The 26,653-nt window shown below is 34.9% G+C and overlaps 1 protein-coding gene across 4 annotated transcripts in view; it reads right to left on the bottom strand.

Moving 5' to 3' along the window:
* Nucleotides 1–26,653, bottom strand: part of LOC149572405 (uncharacterized) — a 130,179-nt gene that overhangs the window by 59,097 nt on the left and 44,429 nt on the right. For all 4 annotated transcript variants that reach the window (XR_016359916.1, XR_016359917.1, XM_089813582.1 and 1 more), the window contains exons 3-4: nt 23,976–24,044; nt 23,658–23,687 (exon numbers count right to left, since the gene is read on the bottom strand). Coding sequence is in view for 2 of the 4 variants with exons in the window: in XM_089813582.1 (XP_089669708.1) it covers nt 23,658–23,687; nt 23,976–24,044 (99 nt within the window). In the remaining 2 variants the exon portion in view is untranslated. The remainder of the gene's footprint in view (nt 1–23,657; nt 23,688–23,975; nt 24,045–26,653) is intronic.

Genomic DNA, 26,653 nt, shown 5'->3' with positions numbered 1-26,653 from the left:
CCTTGACTCGTTGTCAAATATTATTTCGGCATCATTCTCCCCCGTTTATCTCACCATTTGGTAGTACTTATAGCATGCTGGTACATGATTGGTTGTGTCTCTTCCATTCAACCATATTAGAATTTTTAGTAAGATTTTGTTTTAATATTGGAGTTGGATGATAGTTAGGAATATTCATAAGATTTATTTAATGTGACATGTAACTATTTAACTAATATACTTTTGTGATTAGTACAGTTGTTTAGAGGTGCTAGTTAATTCATGTATTGAATTTCTTTTATTGCTAAATGTTTCGTAATGACACTTGATGAGTCAGTTGCTTAATAGAAATCTATATATTGATAGTTCTAATAGTAATTATTTAAATAATTTATTTATTGTTTTATTGATAAATATATCTATGTAATCAATTATTTAATTTAGTAAATTTATATGACAATTAGGGTCATCACAGTCCTACCCTCTCGAAATTGCTTGTCCTCAAGCAATTATGACTTGAAAAACATTTAATAATACAACTAAGAGATAATAAGTGCATATAGATTGAATGATATGAGTGATTTCATTATGATTATTCATGAGCTAGTCAGATCAATAAACATAACATTGATCCTTAATAGTAGGTGATTGATTGGTGATCAATTTATCAATTGGTTTTTGTTTAACATAAAAAGATTGATGGAGTTCATGATGTCAAAGTTAGTGAGTTGATTAGATAATTCTAAGCATAATTTAGTTGATATGATATAATTGATCTTCATAGTTTATGTCTCTTTATTAGCACATTGGGCTCAATCAGTTTTTTTTATTCTTACATGATCTCTTTAGAGTATAGAAATTTTATTGTCATAGGGTGCTAGATACACATCTACAAGTAGGGTCCCTCAAGAAATTGGGAGTGTGTTCATAACTTCATACCTATCTTGGACTTGTATCTCAGGGATTTTGGAATCATGTTCTTACCAATCTTGGACTCTTTCCTCGAGGCATTCAAAACAATGTCCTCACCCATCTTGGAATCTTTTCCTCAAAGCATTAGAACTCATGCCCTTACCCATCTTGGAATCTGCCTATCTTGAGCAGATTTACTGTACCTCTCCCATCTTGACATTAAATCACTTGTATTTATGAACTCATTTTCATCATTTCTATAATCATGTTTCCAAATTTGATATTTTAACAATTAAAATGATTATAATTATATTCATCCCACAGGATGGCAAAATCATGCTCTAATACCACTATAATGTCCCCACTATTAGGGTTAGTTACGGATCAATTATAACTGCAAAATAAATGTCAATGCTTAAACAATAATAAATCTAACTATATTACTCTACCCTCTAACCCCAATCTTAAGGATGTCTCCAGATTGGGCTTCTTAGCTCATAGCTACCTCGTCATCTTCCGGAGAGCGCGCCCCTTAAGAGTCTTCTTGGACGTGCATCCTCTATCTAAGGCCAATCACATATGCATATGTTGACATCATCAGAATATTCTGGCACATTGATTCTCGGCCATGGCGAACAACGGGGATCCTAATATCTCACATGCTCCATGCTTCGAATCTCATTAATTTCCGTGGTACTGACATGATATTATTCGAGATCAAATGTTCCTTACTTAAGGAACTATATTGGTTATCATAAAAATATATTTACAATAATTACCTTAATTATAAAAATACATTCACATTAACTACATTGATCATCATAAAATATATTTACTTATTACTTTCAACATATAAAATCATCTATATTTTGAGAATTTATATCTAATTATACATATAACTATATATTTAAAATAATAAAACCCTTATAAATTTGTAAAGAAAGAAATAACATAATTATCTATTTTATAAAAAATTGAAAATAACATTATTATTTTATTTTTACAGAAATGGAATATATGCATTTACTTTATCTTTACCTTTTCCATTTCTTTTACCTTTTTAGAAGCTCCCACGTAACTTATACTTTAGAAAGTGCAAATACTCCTTCTGATTTGGGAAGGTTTTCAGGTTTATTGCATGTATCTTTTTTTATATCTTCCCTTTTTCCAATTATTTGTCTTTGCATTATTCATTCCGTGTAATTGATTTCCATTTATGGAGGCAATGTAATAAGTATCCACATAAACTTCATTCCTTATTGTTTCCCCTTGACGCGTTGTCAAATATTATTTTGGCTTTGTTCTCCCTCGTTTATCCCGCCATTTGGTAGTACTTATACCGTGTTGGTACATGATTGGCCATGTCTCTTCAATTCGACCATATTGTTATTTTTAGTAAGATTTTGTTTTAATATTGAAGTTGGATGATAGCTAAGAATATTCAGAAGATTTATTTAATGTGACATGTAACTATTTTATTAATAACTTTTGTGATTAGTACAGTTGTTTAGAGGTGTTAGTTAATTCATGTATTGAATTTCTTTTATTGATAAATGTTTCTTAGTAAGACTTGATAAGTCAGTTGCTTAAAAAAAATCTATATATTGATAGTTTCATTACTAATTATTTAAATAATTAATTTATCTATTTATTGATAAATATCTTTGTAATCAATTATTTAATTTAGTAAATTTATATGACAATTAGGGTCATCACAAGTAGTGGGTGCTCGGGCACATAGTGTCTATGTAAATCTCTAGCCAGGGTAGGTTTGGTGGCATGCTTGATGTTATGATCACTAGAGGTCAAGGTTGCTAGCAATTGGATAGATAGGTCGATGGGCAAGACTTCATAGCCTCGTTGGTTGCCTAGCTGACACTCTAATACCAAGATGCTCAGTGGCATGATAGGGGTGTCTTATGCCTAATCCTGGGTAGCAAGGTCCTTACTCAGTTGAGATAGTGTGGGGATACTTAAGGATCTACGGTCATGAGGTTAAGCCCTTGACAATGCTTCTCTCTGCCAGAAGCCAAGACTTGCACAATACAAAAGGATCTACATTCATGTTATATTTTTCCCATCGCTAATTAAATAATACAAAAGGATTTGCTAACCAGAGTTAAGCTAATTCATTTAAACTCTTTCAATTGAATATGTATTTTATATATATTTTATTAATGTTAACCTCTTTCAAGTAAATATGTATTTTTATATATATTTTATATGTATTTTTTATATATCTTCCAGTAGAAGATCCATACAACCTTGGATAACCGCCAAGAAGAGCAACAAAAAAATTGTTGGAGACTTCTCTAGGATAGCACATGCCATCACTACATTGCAAAGGGGGAAAAGTTTGTGGCCCAAAAAATGCCAAACAACATTTGACTACTTAAAGGAGAAGCTAACTACTGCGTCGATACTTAAAGAGTACCAGAACCTGAGGGTCACTTTGTGGTCATAACGGATGCATTGGAAGAAGGGCAGGGGGGTGTTTGATGCAAGAAGACAAGGTCCTTTTTTATGAATCCACGAAGTTGAAAATTACGGACACAGTTATGCACCACATGACTTAGAGGTAGCATCCATCGTCCATGCTTTACAGATGTGGAGACATTATATGATTGGGAAACCATTTGAGCTCAGATACAACCATCATGGACTGAAGTACATATTCACCCAATCTAATCTTAACACTCGCCAAAGGAGGTGTTTATTCTTAGCAGATTATGATTTTGAGATCATTTATATCAAGGGTAATTGAGAATGGAGTAGCTCATGCCTTAAGCCGGTGAAGACATATTTCGACTATGGTAGCAATAGATATTGGGGTTAGGGAGTAAGTACTTCAATGTTTGCCAAGAGATAAGTTTTGTAATGACATACGTCGAGCACTCTTTAGGGATCCTAAAGATATTAGATATAACGGATGCAAATTGGATGGAGATGGGTTTCTAAGATATAAAAGTAGGATGTACATACCTAAGCACTCAAAGATTCAAAAGATGATTTTGGGAGAAATCCATGTCGCCCCCTACTTAGTGCACCCTGAAGTAACTAAGATGGTGGCTGACATGAAACCTTTGTATTTTTGGAAGGGCATAAAGAAGGAAACAATTGAGTATGAGGCAGGATGCCTCAAGTGTTAGAGGGTTAAGGTTGAGCATCGATACCCAACTGGGTTGTTACATCCAAATGAGGTTCCAGAATGGAAATGGCAAATAATCATTATGGATTTCATCCAAGGGTTACCTATCACCCGAAACAACACAATACCATCCTAGTGGTAGTGGATTAATTAACAAAGGTAGCACATTTCATCCCAGGGAACTTAACAAATGGGGCACCAGAAATTGCCTATAAGTTTGTGAGAGAGATTTTTAGACTTCACAAGGTTCTAGAAAATATCATATCTGACATAGATGCTAAGATAACATCTAGATTTTGGCAAACTTTACTCTCAGCTCTGGGAACGAAATTGAACATCAATTCGGCTTACCATCAAGAGACTAATGGTTAGGCAAAAACAGTAAACCAAGTATTAGAAGGTCTCTTGAGAGTGTATTGCATGGACTAACAGTATCGTTGGGAGATGTACCTTCCCCTCGATGAAATTTTCTATAACAAATCGTATCAATCTGCTATTAAGATAGCGCCCTTTGAAGCTTTATATGGGTGTAAGTGAAAAAACCCTGTAAGTTGGAAGAGAACTGAAGACCGAATTATTGTTGAGCCTGAGATGCTTCTAGAGATGGAGGAACAAGTAGTTCAAATCCATCTTAGGCTGAACGAGGCAAATGACAGACAAAAATGTTATGCATATACAAAGAGGATTCCTAGAGAATTTTCAGTGAGAGAAAAAGTCATCCTAAAAGTTAAACCACTAAAAAGTACTATGCAGTTTCGTAGGAATGTCAAATTAGCCCTGAGACATGTGGGACCCTTTGAAGTGTTGGAAGTCATAAATCTTGTAGCCTACAGAATTACCCTACTTCTAGTCCTTGCAAGAATGCAAAATGTGTTTCATGTTTCTTATCTTAAGAAGTCTATAACTAGCCATAAACATGTTCACTAATTGGAATCTCTTGCAGATGTGAGATCCAGGGGTGGTGGAAAATAGAAACACTCAAAATACTCGAGGTGTGTAAGCTTTTCTTGAGAAATCAAGATATCACTCAGTGTAAAGGTCCAGTTGGACCAACATGCTGAAGAAAATGCCACTTGGAAAGATTTTGATGAAATCTTCCAAAAATTTCCATTTATTTTTCCAAGCACTTGAACTATGGATTGAAATGAATAAACTGTGATACAAATTTGAAATGTAATGTGCTGATATATATGTTTTGTATTTGGAATATTCTTTAAATATTTTAATTTGCAAATTTATCAAGGACGATGAAACACAAGGGGGAGGGTATGTTACATCCCAAAATCTTGCTTAGTCAAAATGTTGTTATAACCATTGAGACTTTATAATGTCCCTTATTTGATGTTACACAATTTGTTCTAAAATTCTTCGATTGGTATTTGAATTTTGTAACGTCCTCTAGGAAATCACTTAAGTATACCATTCCCCCAGTGATTGAATTTGTTTATCTTATCCAAATCTTCTAAAGTGAGTATGATTATATATGTGGTTCAAACATATAATATCCTTGTTCTTGTCTGTATTAATTAGGCAGCAGTAAAAAAGGGGTAGTGACCACTACTTTATACATATATTCTTACTTTGTCAATGTTTTCCTTGACTATGTTTGTAAATGCATTATTTGATGTCTCATTCCCTTGCAATGAAACTCTTGAACGTCTCTTTATATTATGCAAATTGAAATGTGCATATCCTTCCTTATTTCATAAGTAAAAACTCTAAGCAATAGTTTACTATTGCATATCAAGGAGCCAAAAAGAGATTACACTTCAGTTTAGAGTATCAACGAAGCACAAAAAACAGCACAACTGCTGTAATGAAGAGTATGGAACATATTACATCAGAAACAACCAAACTACAACATATAGAAATATAACACTGAATTACTCTTCCTCATTATCACTAGACTCAGAGGTAGTACACCTCAGAGGAGAATGCATAAAAGACATGCTCGGCCCCTCTGCTCCCAGTCCTTGTGTTAAACAATAGTTTATGTTTGGATTATTGTGATAATTGTTATCTTGATATGATCATTGATTTGTAGATGCTGACCATTCTTTATATGTAGTACTAGCTAACATTATATCTCAAATCTTGTGATCTGGTGCTTATGTCTTAATCTTTGACATGGATGATGATCCCAAAAATATCCTCCTATAATCACAAATTTAAAAAGTTCAATGATAATATTTTTATTTACTGATAGGATCTATTCCAAATTTCCCAATTACTTTAATAGTTAAGTATTACTTCACATATAGTCAGGCTTTTCCTCCCAGCAATATTTTTATTATTCCTTCTATTAAGTTCATCCATGTTTATAAATTAGAGTAGCTCTTCTTTCGAAATTACCATTGCTAAGAACAATCACCGCCTTCTTAATGTATCCGCATCACTTCAATAATTACATCAGACTCCTCCAATATTAATCAATTTCCTGTGTACAAAATCACTTATTTAAGTTAAGCATGTGATACTGCTAACGGTGGTTATAGTCATATATCTCATTAATTTGGTTTGATATTGTCAATATATGTTGCCTTGTTGTCTCTATACTGGTTACGCCATCTCTTAGTCCCTTTGGTCTCTCTTTCTGAATGAATATCCCTTGACTACTGTCGGCTCATGTAAGTCTATGGTTGTAACCTGTAACGACTTCTAATCTCCCACTTATCTTCTTTGCCTAGCTGCTGCTTATGATCAAACTCCGCAAATAATACTTGAAGCCTTGCTCAACCATAGTAGAATGAAGCTTGTGAGCTGTCTCTAACATGCATATGAGGCACGATGATATTTAGGAGGCTTCAATAATATTAACTGGGATGCAATTTAAAACTTCATAACCTCCGCCTAATTTAGTCTTCAAAAGTGATTCTTTTGTTGGCTATATGCTTCTCCATTCTTCTCCTTGTTGGGTGTTCAGTTCTTGTCTAAGTCTATTCTTACATATAGTCTGCTGACTGCAATATATTTTCCCATCTCCTGTCTGTTCCCTACTTCTTCCTCTAATCATTGTTCACTGGTGAAAGTTCGTTGTCCGATGGGTTTCCAGCTGCTTTCATTGATTTCTGGCAACGTTGGAATAGATTCACCATCTAGACTAATGTCTTATTTGCCAACTACCTTCCAGTATCCCTTATTAGTAAAATTAGTAATTGTGAAGATGCATGATGCATTATGTGAATTTTATCTAAATAATCTCTCTATACCCATAATGCACAAAATGGACTCCCCTGCTCTACGCTGGCGATCTTCTACCATAAGATGTAATGTCCTCTTATCCACTTGATTGCTTCCTTTTATATCTAACATTTGAATCGAAGAGCCATAAGGAATTATTGCACCCTTTCGATATTTGTCATGTAGATAACATAATTGTGAAGTTGGTCGATCATAGATTTTATAGTTCTTGTTTATTGATATTGTATTTATTATTATTTATTTACTTATCTTTTACATCAACATGCTAATATTATCATTATATATTATATTATTTTAATAATAAGATATATTATTTATTTATTAAATTTAATTAGTGAAACTTCTTATAGGAAAGAAATACCACATTAAACTATTTTCTTTTGTTATAAAAATAATATTATTTATTTAACTAATTATAATTTATTTATTTAACTAATCTTATATTAACTTTTTATTAATTAGATCAATCTCAAAATTGGGGACATTACAAACTTCAAACAAAATTTTGTTGATTGGTTAAATTGTTATTTATTTTTTATTACATGTGAAAATGAAGTGTTAGTTGTTCATTATGGCTTCATGTGAAATTGAAAAAGTTGGTTAATCATTATGTTTCTTAGGAAATTGAAATAATGGTTTTCATGATGATGTTATACGGATGGCAAGTGGTTTAGATAATATAATTATTTGATTTTGATTAAACAACTTGGAAAAATGTGATTACCTTGATAAACTTGCTTTGCAGGAATGCAACAAAGTGGGGAAGCATTTCCAGAAAGGAAAGGGCATGAGGGCACTAAAAAGGAAAGGGCACGAGAACATTAAAAATTGCAAACCTATTCGTTCAGGTTTAATGCAACGGACTTTACTCATTCCACAATCTTTCTTGACATTGTTCGTCGAGTCCTCATAAATCATGGGTACCTTTGTCATTCATCAATATAATTACATTATCAATACTTTTAAGCTTAAAGGGAAAAAAAACACCATAAGAAATATTGACCCCCAGCCAACTAAGATCCAGTAATGATCCCCTCTCTGCACTGGGTGTTTTTCCTCACTTTGGTCAATACACAATGGACTGAGAAGTGTGTGTTTGGTAGTGGAAAGAGCAAGATGCAGATGTGCCTTACCAATTTTAAATCCAATTTCTGATTTGTCTCATTCATGATGGCTTACTGAAGGAGTATGACCACACTTCTGAACAGGAGGAGCTAATGATAATGTGGGCAAAGTGTTGAGAGTCGAGATGCCTTGGCTGTTGTCTTCTTTCCCAGAATTATGTAGTGCTCATTCTCTCAGTTATCCTTCTTTAACCTGACTTTTGTGAGAGGGCAAATATCAGCACTCTCCCTGTCAAAGAAGCATTTGGAGTCCATAAAATCGTGACTAGCTCAATGACTGTAAGAGTTGTATGAAGATACCTGCAGAGTTTGAACTACTGTTGTACATCACCTCCACATTAATTCTGATTTCACCAATTCAAGAGAATCAAATCATTCTGATTCCCAGAGGTTTGACCTGGGGTCTGATACCATGTAAATGCAATCTACTTTATATCAGATTTCTATGAATGCAGATGACTTTCAAATCAGACCTCTATTATTACTGATCTCTGTCTTATGGTTTGTAGAATATAAGCAGTATATATATTGGTCTTGATACTATTAAATGTATGTGAATTTGATCCAATATTAATATATACTGAATTCTGAAGATGATCGCACAAGTCTAGAAGTAGCAGAGCATTTATTGTTTTCTATGCCCTTTGGATTGACTAGGTATTGGTATCAATAAAAATGAAGAGAGACAACTGTAGGTTGGACGTGTCTCCTCCTGTCTCCTCAAAGAGGAGATATGTCCAACCAATAGATGCCTTTTCATTTAGAAACAATCTGCACAGATTACCAATCAGTGTTTGTGTTTAGTTTATTTAACACACCTCTAAACAAGTCATCAATCTTCCAAGGTGATTTTCAGACTTAAAGTTTGTGCATAGCTGATCATCACCATGACTCGATGATATTAAGTTTGCCATGAAAACAACAAGCAATCTGCTACAGAAGATCACTATACTTGAAACGGATATAGAAGATGAACATAAACTGATCTGCCATACATACATGTATATGAATAAAAGAATTTGTATATGTGTTAAATGTTATTTGCAGATCAAGTTTTATCATCCAGTTTATCTGAACTCAGCTATTTATCAACAGATTTGCGCACGGAGATTGACATTCATTAAATGGACTATTGCCAGTTGACTCTAAAGCAAATCGTGGACTTCAACCTTGTAGAAACCCCTGCCAGGATTGAAGATGATGATTGAATACAAGATCCAGAATATAACAAGAATCCTCTTGACAGGCTGCCTATTCCATCTCCATCCTACTTTTCCAAGAAGAGTGTTTCCATGTGGGATCGTTTTCAGCCTATTCTCACCAACACAAATATCTGGTTGAAGAAAAAAGAGCTGAAAATCATAAAGGTCAAGCTTGGAAAAGATTTTGATTCTAGTGGTCCGAGTGGTCTAAGGGTTGAGAAAAGAGGCAAACAAAAGGATTGCATGGAGTTTTCAGCAACAACCATTCCAAAGATCACCATCAAGGGTGGCAAAGCAAAGGGATGAGTGCTTGAGGTGAAATCTGCAGAGCTTCAAAAGATTCACATTGACCTTAGTGAGGCTGAGCTTCATCCACCACCACGAAAGTACTCTCCAAGGAGGCCTCCTCCTCCTAAAGTGATGGTTTCTAGTACTCTTCCTGATTTTGTGCCAGCCTCAGAGTAATCATTGGATTCACCTTTGCATGTTGTCATGGATACTTGTCCTCTCGTGTTGGCACCATTTCATGCACATCCAACTCCAATCGCACTGGCTAACATCCAACTCCAATCGCACTGGCTATGTCCATCTCCTCGTTTGCTCCTACAATTATGAAAGTGAAAAAATATCAAGGGTGGCAAAGCAAAGGGATGAGTGCTTGAGGTGAAATCTGCAGAGCTTCAAAAGATTCACATTGACCTTAGTGAGACTGAGCTTCATCCACCACCACGAAAGTACTCTCCAAGGAGGCCTCCTCCTCCTAAAGTGATGGTTTCTAGTACTCTTCCTGATTTTGTGCCAGCCTCAGAGTAATCATTGGATTCACCTTTGCATGTTGTCATGGATACTTGTCCTCTCGTGTTGGCACCATTTCATGCACATCCAACTCCAATCGCACTGGCTATGTCCATCTCCTCGTTTGCTCCTACAATTATGAAAGTGAAAAAATATCACAACTTTGAAAGTGTATACGATGCTTACACCATGTCAATCCCTAATGTTTTGGTTCCATCCATGACATTAATGGTCACTTCGTCAGCACAATTTGAGCAATTAATGGCAGAGCTCACACATAGCAGCCCAGTTCCAGCGACAATCATGTCTGAGGACCCAGTTATTGTAACCACAGTTGCACAAATTGACCGAGTATTTACTTTGGTTACTAATGCTGCCACAGGATTCTCTTCCTTCACACTTACCTCCTTGGTTTGTTGTGATCATAGTTGGCATGATCACCAAAAAATCGGCGAGTTTCTACTAATCACCGAGTTTTTGGGACTGGTGAGTTTTTCCCAGATTTAATTGTAACTCGGCTAGAGAAAAAATTGCTGAATTTTAGTGAAAAAATCGCCAAATAATCGTGGAGTTTTTCAGAAAAACTTTTTTTTAATATTTTTCTTTTTCTTTTGTTAAAAACAAAAGGTCAAAAAGCCTATATATATAATGTAAAATAGAGAATTACAATATACTAGTAGAGCTGGGAAGAGGAAGATGAGATTGTAATGATGTATTTACTTCTAGTTTGACCCAAACTATTTACTATTATGCTTCCCACCATCAGCATTCCAATGCAATTTTGTACCCACTATGCATTTATATATATCTAAATTTTGCTTGTTTCTTTTGTGTTCTCTCTAATTAGCTCATTAGATGCATTTTCTCATTGGAACTTGCAAAAAAAAATGTATTTTGAATTAAATTTTAGCAGTTTTTTTAGGATCCTGAGTTTTTTTTTTAAATGGCTGATTTTTTCCAGAATAAACTTTTAAGGGGCTTGGCGAGTTGTTGCCTAGTCCAAGTTTTCCAACTATGGTTGTGATTACTCAAAAAGGGAAGAAGGAAGAACTTCCACTAGAGGGCCATGATCCCAACATTTTTACAAAGGCTAGGGTTCCTAAGACCAAGAAGGCCAAAGTGGTGTCAAGGATCTTAGTGAATGTTGACAACACCAAATCTATGGAGGTGGTTGAGCCTCTCGTTGAAAAGCAAGCAGAGCAAATGCAAACAAGTGATTATAAGTTCACCACAATGGTAAACAATCTCACTTGGCTTGTCAGTAGAATGCACATGATGCTCTCAACTTCCTCATCCAAAAAAATGAAAAGTTGTCGGAAAGGAAGCACAGACTTAAAGAGGAGAATGCTAGGCTGCAAGACATCAATGAGAAGATGAAGGCCTCTTCTCTAACAGCTGAGTCTTCAAAACGTGTAGTGTGGATTGAGAGGAAAACCAGAGTTGCGGACAACTGGTGTGATCGTCTGGTGTCTCAAGGAGTGGATGTTTTTGGAAATAGTTTCAGGATACTGTGGCATGGAAGAGATATTTCAGCCAGGTTGAAGGAGCCTCTTGCTCTGCTTCATCAACGACTCAAATATCTCAAGGTGGACCTGAATGTATGGAAGATCATGAATGAAGTTGACTTAGATGTATTGCATGATTGTAGTATTTTCTCTTCAGTGAAGATGTATTACAGTACCTTGCATCTAATGAGAAACAGGGAAAAGGTGTTGCAGAGCCTAGTTGTTGAAGGTAAAGCAGCAATACAGCGTTTGCAAGACCAAGAGAACATGGTCATTGATAGTTTTCAGCAGCTGGCATGTACAATTATCACTGAGACTGGAGAACTCGGAGATGTTGGGCTTTTCATAACAGAATTTGAGGAAGTGGTTTTCCTACAGCATGGGGTACAAAACTTTGATTTTGGAGAGATTGATACTCTCACAAGCTATATATTTTCAGTTTGTGATGTACAGAGCAAAATAAAAGAATGTGGAAATGTTACTTCAGAGAATGCAAACGTTATATGTAAGTTATCAATTGTTGCACAAAGCACATGAGAACTGGATAAAGCAATTCTACAAGAATCGTTGAACAAATTCAAAGAATTCATGTACACATTGTAAAGATCTTTTCTAAGTGCTTGTGGCATTCTTTCTCATGCTTTTTAAAAGTAGAAGTAGTTTTTGGCAGATTGCATGTAGAAGCAATGTGTTGAGATTGAACCAGAAGAAAAGAACCTAAAATAAAAATGCAAGAAACACGAGATATCTCAAAGAGGGAAACAAGGCATCCTGCGAAAATTGAGATTTTTGTTGATTTTCACAAACCAAAATTACAAGTCTTCTTCTTTTGTCACATTTTATTCTCCATAATGCACACAAATATGTCAGAGTTCAGTAAAACAATAATAAATAAGCTCACAATATAACCAATATGTTGACTACACACTCTCAAAAGTCTATACAAGTTAACGTTGTTGCTCAAACTATCAAGCATCAAAATGGACCCATAAAAAGCTATCTGTTGATGATTAGAGTTTTTGCATTATTTATCTTATCAGAGAAACATAATACGATACTTTTTGCATAACCCATGACAAACAATAACATACACAACATAAATAAAACTAAATATTGCATATTATACGTGATGAGAACCAAAAATGTCACAGATTCTCTATACCATCTTCCTTATTATCGTTGCTCACCCAACACCATCAAGGAAAAAGAAGAAAACTGAGTGATCAAAACCACTGATGTCGATATCATAAAGAAAAGAAAACGGTCAATGAGGAAGGAAACCGTTTACGATTTGAATGCACACCGTCAACATGTCTCTTGAGAGCACTTATTAACAGCAAAGGTGAAATAACAAAATAACCATTCAATGAGAGATATCCAAGTCAACAAGGCATGATAGAGAGAAACATAATACGATACTTCCTTGCATAACTGTGACAAATAGTAATCATATGCAACCTAAACAAAACTGAATATTGCATATTACAAATGATGAGAACAAAAAATGTCACAGAGGTCTCTATAATATCTTCCTTATTATCCCAGCACCATCGAAGAACAAGAGAAAACTGAAGGATTAAAATCATTCATGTTGATACCAAAAAGAAAAGAAAACAGTCGATGAGGAAGGAAACCGTTTATGATTTAAATGCACACCGCTAACATGTCCCATGAGAGCACTTATTAATGGCAAAGTGAATTAATAAAGTAATCGATCGATAAGAGATATCCAAGTCAACAAGGCACAATGGAGAGAAGCCAAGTCATCATGGTGGAGAATATGCAAAGGCCAATTCAATTGAAGCATCCACGATGCTCGCATGATGAATAAGAAAATTGTAACCAAAACAACTTAAAGCCAAATACTATGAGAAGAAGAATAAACTTGGAGACAACCTCTCAGCAACAAACATACAAGAGACCACGAACAGAAATAGGAGAATAACCAGTTGAAGCAAAGACCAGCAAAAATGAACAAGCTCAACTAGAACTGAAAACTTAGGTATAAAAAGAAGATTGTCTGAAGATCTATATCGCAGCTACAACTTCCAACACAATGTACTTTGTAAATGTAGGAAACATACACCTATACACTTGCTCCATGTAATCAAGTTGCAACAGCATTAGGCATGCAACTTAGGAGAAGTTGAAGTTAGTTAGGAGTTTGTTAGTTGAATAAGTCAAGGTGTTTGACAATTTTCCCTTTTCTCTCCACCTTTCTATCTCTTCTTTTCCTATATAAAGGAGAGAGCTCAATGTAAATAATCATCTTTTGTTTTATGCAAGAATGTTATACTGAAGTTGCTTGTAGCTTGAAAACTTTGTGTTTCTAGTTACAAATTTTCTCAATTGAATAAAGAAGCAGGTGCTCTTAAACTTTGTGTTTTGAAGCTTGAAGTTGACCTTTGTATTCTTATGTTGCATTGGTCAATCTATGTTTGATTCAATTTAAAGTTTATCTACATTAAGCATTTGAGTGTTCGATTTGGTTTTTTGAAGACTTTGAGCTTCTAGAAACAGAATTGTTAAAGTTTCATAGTGGCTGCAAGTACTCCAAATTAAAGATTTTCCACTTTAATTCAAAGTATATTATTTGAACTTGGCAAGTTAACAAGAGACTTTGCACCTTGTTAGCTATTCGATTATCTCATCAAAACCAATTAATTGTAAGGGACTTTCGGTTCTTATTGTTGATCATTCAAAAATTATTATAATTGTTGTCTTAAGAGTTGTTCTTATGTCAACTACCAAGTCAGCGGGATTACCTTCATACTAGGTACTTTTTGTTGAATTGCAAGTAGTTATTTTTCCCATACAATCATTCCTATAAAAGAGTTGATTCAAAGAACCAACAATTTGTTAATTTCAGTTAAGTCTCTTTTGTAGCCTCCTACAGTAAGGGAGCCTCCTCAATTGCTAAGAGGAGAGATTTATCCCACTACACCATTGCTTAAAGTCGTAATTTTGTAAGTAGTGATCTTGGTGACTTACAAAAATTTTAACCAACAATGGTCAAATATTTTGCTTCAACAGCAGTTTTCTTGCTGGCATTTTCTCCAAAAACAACGCTTTCATCGAGTTCGTCATGATTTTAAAGATATGCATATTTTTTCACATATGTATTTGTGATCGCGCGCATCTCTCCATGTTTGTTTTCCCACTCAACAACTCCTTCATGTTTTTAGTTTTGGGTTCCATGTGTTTTATGTCATTTTTTGCTCATGGAAGTCATCTTTTGTTTGGCAATTTGTGCTTGACTTCCCAATGTTTGGGTTTGTCCTTTGTGTTTTGATGACATTATATGATTTTGCTACTTGCATTCTGTATGGGTTTTCATTGTTTTTCCCCTTTAAGAATTCTGCTAAGGATTTTCTAATTTTTGTCCCAAAAAAATTAGTGTTTGGTTTTCTTCTAATTTTTCTAATAAAAATTAGTGTTTGGTTGTTTTCTAACTATTTTCTTTAAATAAATCGTGGGGTGTTTTACAATTTTTTTTCCACAAAAAATTATTCTCGATTTTTATTATCTTTTCCTAGAACAATTATTTTGGGTTTTGTACAAGGGTTTTTTCCCTATTTCCTCTAAACGGAAGTTTTGTAGCATGTTTATCTGTCTCAAATTTTGTGTCTGCTACTCACAGAAATTTTAGTCTCTGGTTTTCTCAATTTTCTCCTTCAAAATTGCTTCTAGGTTTTTTATTTTTGTCTAGTTCACACCTAGAGTTGTCAGGGAAATAGTCTGCACAAGGGTTTGGTGATTTTTACCTCATAATCGTGGTTTCAATTTCAGAATAAGTTCTCAGTGTCTTTAGCTTCAAGGAGGGATAAATTTTTTGTTTCCCAACATCAAGCTGAATGGATTTTGGTTATCTTGGTCATTTCCAAAAGTTCTACAGAATTTGGGAGGGTCTCAACAATAGGCTCATTTTGCAGAAGCGTTATGAAGAGGAGGCAGCCTTCTCTATGCATTCATGACCAAAATGGGGCATCCTTCTATGCAATTGTGACCAAAAGACCAGCAGATCGTCTTCTCTAGGGTTAATGGAATGATGACCATTAAGGGAGGGTACTAAAATATTGTAATGTTTCTTTAATGGTATAATAGTTGCTTTAGGAAGTTTTCCTTTTTGTCTTCATGATTGTTTCATTTAGAAACATCATGTTTGTAAATCTATCTAAGGAGCCTTTGTCTCCTTTGTTTAGTACATCGATTTCAAACAGCAGGGAACAAGGTGTGAGGGATCTTAAAGTGCCAATCTACAATCATTTATTAAGTCACCATAGTAGCTGAATAGTTTTTAGTACCACGTTTCAAAGGTAGGACTATGCATTCTTTCAATTTTTGAAAAGACACTAGGTACACTTTATAGGCCATTTTTCTTTGCTTCTAATTTTTGTCTGAATTCTCAAAAACTAAACTCGATGTATCACCCTCCTTTAGTTGTTATGTATCCATTTGAATAGGCATAAAGATAAAGATTAGATTTAATACCAACAATTTGAATCCCAAGCAACTCATACATGAACCTTGTTTATCACCTAGTACTAAACTTAGTCAAACATATGCTAATCGAAGGGAAAAAAGCAAAGTAAATAGGCATTCAATTGGTACAAGTCCTATGGCAGATATGCCACTTTTATTCTGAAAGAAGAGGGGAAATTTTTATCTAGAGTTAAGATGTGAATCTATAGAATCCTCCCTAACTAAACATGATGTACAAAGCATATATTTACACAGTAATTCAACAAGGTAGCTAGTTAGGCTACAAGTAGATGCTAACAAGAAACCAATGTGTACAACTGCATGCAATACGTGGATGAGATGATGCCAAATCTCAAACCCATATGGTGTCATATCATGTGATGCATATGTTGTCAAGGGTTGTGTACATATGGTATCAAATCTAAAACTTGTAAGGTGTCATGTGGCAAAAAGGCTAACAAGTGTTGCATGTATATGATGGAATTTCTTACGGTGTAGATGTCCCCAAACATCACACATGTATGGTCTATGCACAAGCATGTGTTGTGGTATTTAAGATCATTTTCTACAAATGTAACAACATTGTCATTTTTATTGGTGTGTTCCAAATGCAGATTTGAAGACTTATACATATGAGAGGACGAGACATGTCTCTATGGTTAATCATCATTAGATAATAATTATATATTAATAATATAAATAACCATATATATATAATGTATTATATATATAATAATATTTGTCTAAATGATGATTTACCATCAACCATGTATCTCATGATCGAATCAATCCGACTGAACCTACAAACTTAACACTCCCTCTTAGCTAGGGAGGATGGTTATAGAACACATTATGCTCTAAAGTATATGAAGAGATATCATCTTAGTATGATATTCCTAGAATGACATATTTAAGGATATCAACATATATCCATCAACTTAGATGTTATCATTCAATATAATCCAAAGTACGATTCAACAAGAAATATCAATCATATGATACTTATATTCTTTTGGTATGTGCACTAGCATCAAATCCTTGATGCTTACCAAAATAATATGTTATATACTAGTAGGATATGGGTTATCTAATTTCCAACACTCCAGGACAACAACTTAATGTAGTCTATCAGATAACAAGAAATCACAATGTCATGGTCTCTATCATGACAAGTATCATAATCTTCAGCACTCCGGGACAACAACTTAATGAAATATGATCATGATACATTCATTATCATGACTGACACTCCAGGACAACAAATTAATGAAGTTTTTCATGACAACAGGTCAAACTATTGATAAGATTGTCACCTTAGAATAGCTACCATCCAGATATATATATCAATGAAAGATCGTCACCTTTCATGACATAATCCACATATGCAAAATATTAAACACCATGAACCAAGTTTGAGGGTGGAATTAGGGCTTTCACTTCAACTTCTTTCTCACAGAGAAGATATCATTCACAAAGGATTGCACCTCAAAATTCTCCCTTTGAACAATCATCCTAGGAAGTCAGGTCCTGTAGTTACTCCCTTAGAGATTCTCTTCACTCAAGGATGCCTATCAGACTCCTTCTAAATCTGAAATCAATCTTCCGACTTTCTGGTGATAAGCCATTACTGCCATTATGTACACAGGAGTAGGCCCATCAAAATCATGTAGTCACACACATATTTCTAGACTCCCTCTGAATATCAATCTTCCAAGCTCTTATATTGCTTTTGAAGGAGTGTCAAACTCCCTCTTACTATAGAAGGATACTCATAATCTCAATCATCAAGGATATTCGCTTCAAGACCCTTACTTTATCCAACCTGATTATCAGATGACTAATGAATTCTAGATCACGGTCTCTTTGGAGCTACTATCATAAGATTGAATCTGCTCAATATTTGGTAGCATGTGTAAAGTACCAACCTTCTTTTCTAGGAAGAACATCCTCAAACATAAAGGAAAGGATCAAGGCAAATGACTCTTATAGTATGTATAGGATTACAGATAGAGAGAGAGACTACAATGAGTATATCAATGTAAAAAATAAAGATACTTATCTGCACATGAGGGTTTATATATATTTTGTGAGTGGAACATCTCTTTTCTTAAGATGGTTCAAGTGGGAATGAAACATTTGTTATTATTTCCCCCCACAATGTCAAATTCCCACTCTTATATTTTTTAACAACTATACTAATTTTTTTTGTTTTTTTTTTCTTTACCTCTTTGCAACAAATTATCCCTCAAGAATTTCATTAACATCCTTCCCAATGCAATCTGCTTCTCTATTCAAGCGATCAAAGTACTCCTTGTTCGAAGTACCACTTGGCATTGCTACCCTTCATTGTATTTGTCACCTTGCTTAAAAATCTTGAGGTTAGATCTCACATAGTTTCGAGACAAGCTTGATGTATCTCTTATGGACCCTTGTATGAGTAAGGATATGATATGGCAAGTTCCTTTGTAGGTCAAAATATTTGTACTCATGTCATGCAAAACTCTTTCTGCAATTCTTCCTCTTCAATTTGAAGCCACACTTTTAGATGTGCAATGCTAGTGAAGCATATAAGATGACCATCCTAGACTTGTTCCCATATATAGATGCAAGTAGTAGCTAATGCTCTATCAAGTCTGAAACCTCAACCATTTACAATTGTATTCTCCATTAATACTTAAGGAGTACCAAGTATATCATAGACCAAGGTCTTCCCAATGCCTTGTATATACTAGCGGCTCCTTTATAAGCCACCTCTTCAGATTTCTCAGCAGAAGTATCTTAATTCATTGTAATTTTATTTTGAGACTATTTTCACCTCTTTAATAATCATTTCTTTAAAATGCATATATCTAAATTATATAAAATATCATCACATATATTGTGCAGTCATAAAATCCATTTCTACACATAAAAGAAATAAAGGAGAGTAAGTTTCACACCCTTTGCTTTTGTTTTGGGCCCATTCGTTATGCTTGGGAAATATTATCACTGACCTGAGATCATAAAATAATTGTTGATCACTTATAGTAATCTTGCGTTGATTCTCATGCATCGCCACCCTTTTGATCACGTGACATGTCAAGTCAAATTGGTATGAACTAAATCCCCCTGAATAGTACGATGCCTCTTGTCATGGGTCTAGTCAAATTGACCTCTGTCTTTCTTGCAGTCCGAAAGGTTTGTACCTCTTTTTCTTATATTTATTTCCACGTCCTTGCCTATGATCATACTCATCTTCCATGCTATTTGCACCTTATTTTCCTTATTTCTGCCTTCCTCCTCCGGTATGTGTGGTCACCAAGTCTTAGTCAGTGGTCTGACCAACCTCTGATTCATTTTAATGGCCCTTCTTTGACTGTGTTCACTGTCCTTAGTTTACTCGAATGAGACTTCTATATAAACTTCAGTGTTGATTCTTCCCATCAGATATTGCTAGCTTCCTCTATAATATTTGTTCTATATCCATAACTTAGCAGTTGATTCACCCATTTCAATCTTAATTTATTCATTTGCCTTTGTCCGCAGGAGTAGAATGATATTTTCCATTTACTAAGGGTTTGATGCCTGACGTGTCTCCTTCTTTTGTCCTTATCTCTTCAAGAGAGGCCAAGTGTTTACGTGAATTGATTCTAATGCGTTCATTGATTTTATAATATACTTTATGCAAATAATATATGTCATTGGTTAATTTAAAATCTCCATCGTGCCTCTCATTGACCAATGCGAAACTTTCTTTCTTTATCCACGATCTGCAAACATTCTGGTCAAATATAGATTATTTCAGATTGTACTTACTGTTCACCATAACCGACACATCTTAGTCAGCATAATTCATGCCACAGGCATTTGGGTAGGTGTATAACAAGCATTTATTTATTCTTTCTTAGTGGTGGTTGTAATATGGTTTGGACGGAATCCTCAATCGAAGAACTTCCAATGGTTTCTAACCCAGTCATGTCAATGAGGTATCATGCAGGGTCAATAACAACTCCAACTCTGTCAGAAAATCATTATCTTGAATTCTTGACAAACTGCTGCAGACAATACCGTTTGAAGACTGGTATTGATGTCTTCGCTGGTATAGCTGAAACTGCAGGGCAATGCCTCTACAGAGCTTCCTTAGTTGGATTCCTCATTTGGAAGCGTATCCTATATATAGTTATATCACTGTTTGAATATCTATATTAATTTCTGATTAGAATTTCTCCATCAACTTGCATTTGCAGCCTGCTCCGATACCATGTTGTGGTATTTAAGATTGTTTTCTGCAAATGTAATAACATTGCCATTTTTATTGTTGTGTTCCAAGTGCAGATTTGAAGACTTATAAATATGAGAGGAGGAGACATGTATCGACGGGTAATCATCATTAGATAATAATTATATATTAATAATATAAATAACCATATATATTATATATTATTTATATAATAATATTTGTCTAAATAATGATTTATCATCAACCATGTATCTCATGATCGAATCAATCCAACTGCAGCTACAACCTTAACAGCATGTGTAGCCATGTGCAACACCACACAATACACACAAGCATTGTGCACAAAGTGTTGCGCTAACGTGCTATAATGCGTGTGACAATGTTATATGCATTGCTGAAAGTGATAAAACTAACATGCAAGCTTACAAGAAACTGTAATCTTCCTAATTTATGTCTGATATTTAATAAAATAATATCTCCTAATCTTTTCTGCTGCTTGCTGATCTGTTTATTCTGCTGATGAAATCTGAAAATTCTGATAATGATAACCCTTATTACTATGCTATAGCTGGGCCACTTCAAAGTATTAGAAAATGATTCCGAACAATATTTTAATCCCAACAAATTAAATACAGAACTTTACCAAAGATGTGGTGATTCCCTTGTTTCTGGCCATATTTATGGGTAATATCAACTTATTACCTATTTTAAGTGCACAATGGATACTTGACCCTTGAAATCTTTCTTTGACTATTTCGAAAAAGTAATAGAACACATGGTGGCTATAAAAAATATGCAACTTTAAACAATTGGATAGATAGCAAGTGATTCACCTATTAAAGGGTCTTCAGGGGTTCATTCTTCTCTCAAGGCAAGAGCTTTGGTTCAGTGGAGAAAACCAGAATTGGGATGGATCAAAATCAATTTTGACGGGGTCTCAAAGGGAAACCCAGGCCCTTCGGGGAATGGATGTATTGCACACAATTCAACTGGCAATATTCTAGCAATAGAGACAAACAAATTGGTGGAAGGAACAGATGATGAAGTGGAGGTTCAAGCTGCATTGCTTGCAGTGGATTTGGCAACCAACCTATCTGTGGAGTGATTGCACCTGAAAGGGGATTCGCAAGTTATAGTGAACACGATCACCAATGGTAATGCTCAAGTTTGGAAACTTGATGAAGTATCAATATAATTTGTAATAAACAACCTTCAAAAATTTTGAAAATTCTCACATTTACAAAAAGGGCAATGCATTAGCAGATTCACTATCTAAGTTAGCACTTAGCAGTGAATTTTGTGGAGCAGTTTGGATCAAATCTGGCAGAAATTTGGTGAATATATCATATGTTTCTGTTTGACATCAAGAATAGATCATATGTTGCTGTTTGACATCAATGACATTAATGAAATGCAAAGTTGGCATAAATTGGGAGTGTTGGGCTGGCATTGCACATGAATCAGTACTCTGCATTGAATGCCCACTGAATGTTTTGATGCAATTTCATTATTTTAATCAGATTCAAGATGTACATTCTGTTTGGCTTTGCCAAGATTGCACACATGTATGTCAAGCAACAGTGCTGGTAAGGTGATATGGAAGTAAATTTTTCTTTCAAGGCAGTGAAGCAGCAAATGGCCTTTTTGAGCCCTTTTTTGAGGAATGTTTGAAGAATGTGTTCACTACGCATGACCCGTTCTTTCTCATACTGATTCAGACCTTGTTGGAGATCAAATTTCTGGTATTGAAATATCATTTTCACATAAACACAGACATCTCTTCCCTGTTTTGCTCATCAGGTCTTCATTTCAGCTTGTGTACAGTGGTGAAAAGGGTGGTGGAGAGGCGTGACCGGCTGGCATGGTGAGTTTGGAGGAGATTTTGGCCTGCAATGCACTGGGACGAGGGTTTGCTGCTGCTCAGGGAAACTAGATTTGTTTCGTAGGTGTGCCTCATCATTTTGCACCTTTTCCTTCTTCACGGGGCACTTTGCAACATTCCGGAGCAGAAGACGATGGCCTAGAAATATTGGGCTCACATTGTGAACTATATCCACAACTGAGAATTGGTTATTCCCGCTGGTATCCCAAGGGACCAAATGAATCCAAAGCTGTTTAGGTTTTAGCAAGCCAGGGTTTGGACAGAAATGAAGTAGCAGAGGAGGGTAAATGGCCATGGTTATGGTAGTAGTGGGCAAGGAATGGCCTCTGAGCATGGTCAGGTATATGGACAAGGATACTGACGTGGTCGAGGGTGTCAGTTCTGAGTACGGGTGGTTCACTAGCCCTATCTTTTGCTATTTCACTTGCTTCCCAGATTCTGATGTTTTTTGTCCATTTGATTCATCTGATATTTTGTCTTTCGGCTGGCATGGGTATCAGAATGTACATAAAAAAAATTTGACAGTTTGTATATCATCCTGGTAGTCTTGCTTGTATCTGGCTTTTGTTCTGCAGAAAGTTGAGTCCCTGCATTGTCTTATCTTCAAAATTATCTTATCTGTTACTGTTATTCTCAAATATTGCAAACCTTACTTTATATTATAATAAAAAATTTAAAATCATAATTTAACAACCAAAAAAAGAATATAGATAGCCAAAGTTTATGTATTAATCGCTACTCTGACAGATTTAAGCAGCAATATTACTTTAGTTAAAATGTAATGATCAGTCTGATTGCTGATATGGCTATGTAGAAGGATTTGTGGGTTAATATCTGGTCGTTTATGACCTTGAATGGTATTTGCTAGATCAACTTCAGGCAGGGGACCCACAGCCCCTATTGGTTATTTGTTATCAACATTAAATATACTCTGTGTTCATAATTTTCATGTGTGGCTCATAAGAACTGATAACATGCCATTGGTGAATTCCAACTACCTTAAAACACTCAAAAGGAGATATATGATAATCTCTATTGATGCCATGACATGTAAAAGGTTGAGCAACATGTTCCAACCATTAATTAAATCGTACAAACAGACCAATTTTACTAGTTTTATGATACATGATAATGTGAATGCAAGCATCTTCAATCCTTGAATAAACTTATATTAAAGAGCAAAAAAGAAATGCAATGCATAAGCATACCTGTATATTCTCGTGCATAGAAGCAATTATCTGTAGTTTAAGAACAAAAAGAGTTATATGTCTGGTAGAAAATTACTTCATATAAGTCGCACAAGCTCTAAGTTTTTTGTTCTTTTTTTCCATTTTTCTAGATTAGCACAGTGAAACAGAAACCAGAACCATAATGGCATTGCATGCAAAATTGTCTACAAAATATAATGTAGATTTTTTTTAAGAGAAAAATCAATGCTTCTCTATCAAAACAAATAGAAGTAGTGAATCAAAAAATTTGATATTTTAGATTATTTCTCAACAGTTCAAGTAGCATGCACAATTCACCTTCAAATAAAGCTGGTAAAGCGTTTCTTGATATGACTGTTTGAATGATGAGACAATCTTCAGGAAGTCCTACAATAACACAAATGTATTCAAGAAGAAACTTTCAGTCTATTTGCACATGATATCATAGAGATGACACTGAAAACAACTGAACTTATTCAATTGCATGCAAAATTAAGCACTCTCATATCTTTAACCAACAGTAGTGACTCACATTAATGCTTTATTACAAGAATAATCAAAAATTTCAAGGCAATCTTTGACACAAGTAAAAACATAAAACCTACGTGTCAAGAGAAAAGTATCTCAGTTAAAACTCCAATATGGGTATTTATATTGTACAATGTGTGATGCATTATATTACTATCGCCAATTATTATTAAAGAAGTCTGAGCGTGTCCCCGCTATTAGAGTTAGCTTGGGACAAGTAATACTTGCAAAATAAATGTCAGCATTAAACAATAGCAGGTCTAATTATAATATTATTTTCTCTATCCTAACACCAACCTTAAAGACATCTCTAAGTCAGGTTTCCTAACCCTTAGTTATTCCACCATGTTCTCTAGAGTGCACCCCTTAAGGTTCTTCTTGGATGAGACATCATCTATGCAAAGCCAATCACATATGCATATGTTAACATCATCAAAATATTCTGGCACATGGGGATTATACTACTGCTAGTTATGTCAGCCAAATGGAGATTACAACAATCTCACACACTAACATTATAGTGACTATATCAATCTCCATGGTGTCGGTTAGATGGAGAATATATTAATCTCTCATACCAACACTACAATCTCATCTAGACATTTATACAAGGTTGGACTTATCTCTCACACTGGCATGATAGTCATTCATACAAGATCGTACTAACCTCCCCCACTGGCACTATGAGGTTCCATTTATCCTGTCTTGGTCATTCATATATTAATCTCTCATACCAACACTACAATCTCATGTAGCCATTTATACAAGGTTGTACTAATCTCTCACACTGGCATGATAGTCATTCATACGAGGTTGTACTAACCTCCCGCACTGGCACTATGAGGTTCCATTTATCTTGTCTTAGTCATTCATATAGAGACAACCTCAAACCCTACACTGGCTCGTAGTGTAATGTCCCCATTTTTGCCAGCATCAGAGTTTCAGGGATTAGCCTATTATTGTGATCCTTGTAGGCTAATTATTGTGGATAGAGGGTCTTCTGAGGCAGTAGCTTGGCTTGGGAGGGTCTTATCTTCTCCACAATTCAGTAAGCTACAGGTTGGTCTATGTTTGGCTCAGATTGGACTTCATTTGGGCTTAGTTTTGTGTACTTACTATTTGTGGTAAGTTGGGTGTTCATTGAGATGGACCCTTTCTATTTTTGAAAGTGCATTTGATCACGTGGAGAAATAATAGGTATGACTCCTCTTTATAACAGCATATTTAAATGATGAGTATTTTGGGAGATATTATATTTTTAGTGGCCAAATTATTATTAATTTATTAAATGGCTTATTATAAAGTTATAATTTAACTTTATAATTTCAATTAAGTCGAGAGTTGAGTTATCATTGGAAAGAGTCATTTATTAATTAATTAAGCCAAGTCAAGTGAAAAAATCTAATGGAAGCTTCTAATTAATGTTGTGTGATGAAGCTTCTTGAATGAAGTTACATTTTGGCAACAAAAAAGGCATATGGAGGTTATAAATACAAGCCCATTTCTTCAGAAAAGGATGCTTGAATATTTTATTTGTTTTTGATGCCTTTGTGGCTTTTCCTGAGTTCTGATTGTTGTACCCTTGCTGAAGTATAAGGGTTTGATTTCTGAGTGGGGTGTCTTTGCAAGTTTGTTGCTGAAGTATGGCAAAATTGGCATTACTTCTCTATTGTATCTAGTGTGGCTGAGGAGAATTTATTGCATCTTCCATGTCTGTGGAAGAAGCTTTGTGCTAAAAGTTTGTAGTGATCTAAATTCTGAGATTTGTTAGCTTGAAGAATTATGGGAGTCTTCCTACTGTACGTTCTGTACTAGGAGACATAACTGACTGAAGATTAGAAGTGGTGAATTCTGAAAGATCTGGTATTGTCTCTCAAATTGTTGTTGAATTAAAACAAATTGAGAAGTCTTTCCCTTAATGTGATTGATTGTATCAGGGAAAGAGTATTCTTGCATACCTGTGATTGAATACTGAGAGGCTGTGTGGAGAAATAAAGAGATTGCAATCTTTTCCTTATGGCTGCAATTAAGCCTAGATAGGCTGCAGACAGAATTGGAAAGCCTATGATTAATTCCAATAGCCTACAATAACAAAATTAGAGCTCTGCAGTTGAATGTTGAAGGCCTACAAAATACACAGCAGAACTGTGTCTGCATTAACTGAGGGTGCCAATCAAGGTTGTGTTCTACATGAGACTCTGGCATGTTGCAAATTACACCTACAGACCAGCTATCATTGGTAGAGTCAAATCGATATATTCAGGTTCTATTCATTATTCAATTTGTAAATTTGTAATAGCAGCAGGTTGATTAATAAATAAATTGCATGAGAATTTTGAGGATTAATGTGATTAATATTGCTCAAACTCAAGCTTAATATCAAAAGTTTGTGAATCGAAATATATTAAATATTCAGCTTAACTCTATTTGATGATCTTATTTGCAAAGTTAATAAACTCTTTTCTGAA

This window comes from Cupressus sempervirens, chromosome 2 (genome assembly GCF_028749045.1).
Source record: "Cupressus sempervirens isolate cs-2001-9-10 chromosome 2, ASM2874904v1, whole genome shotgun sequence".
Lineage (NCBI taxonomy): Eukaryota > Viridiplantae > Streptophyta > Pinopsida > Cupressales > Cupressaceae > Cupressus > Cupressus sempervirens.
This window is presented reverse-complemented; position numbering and strand designations above follow the sequence as displayed.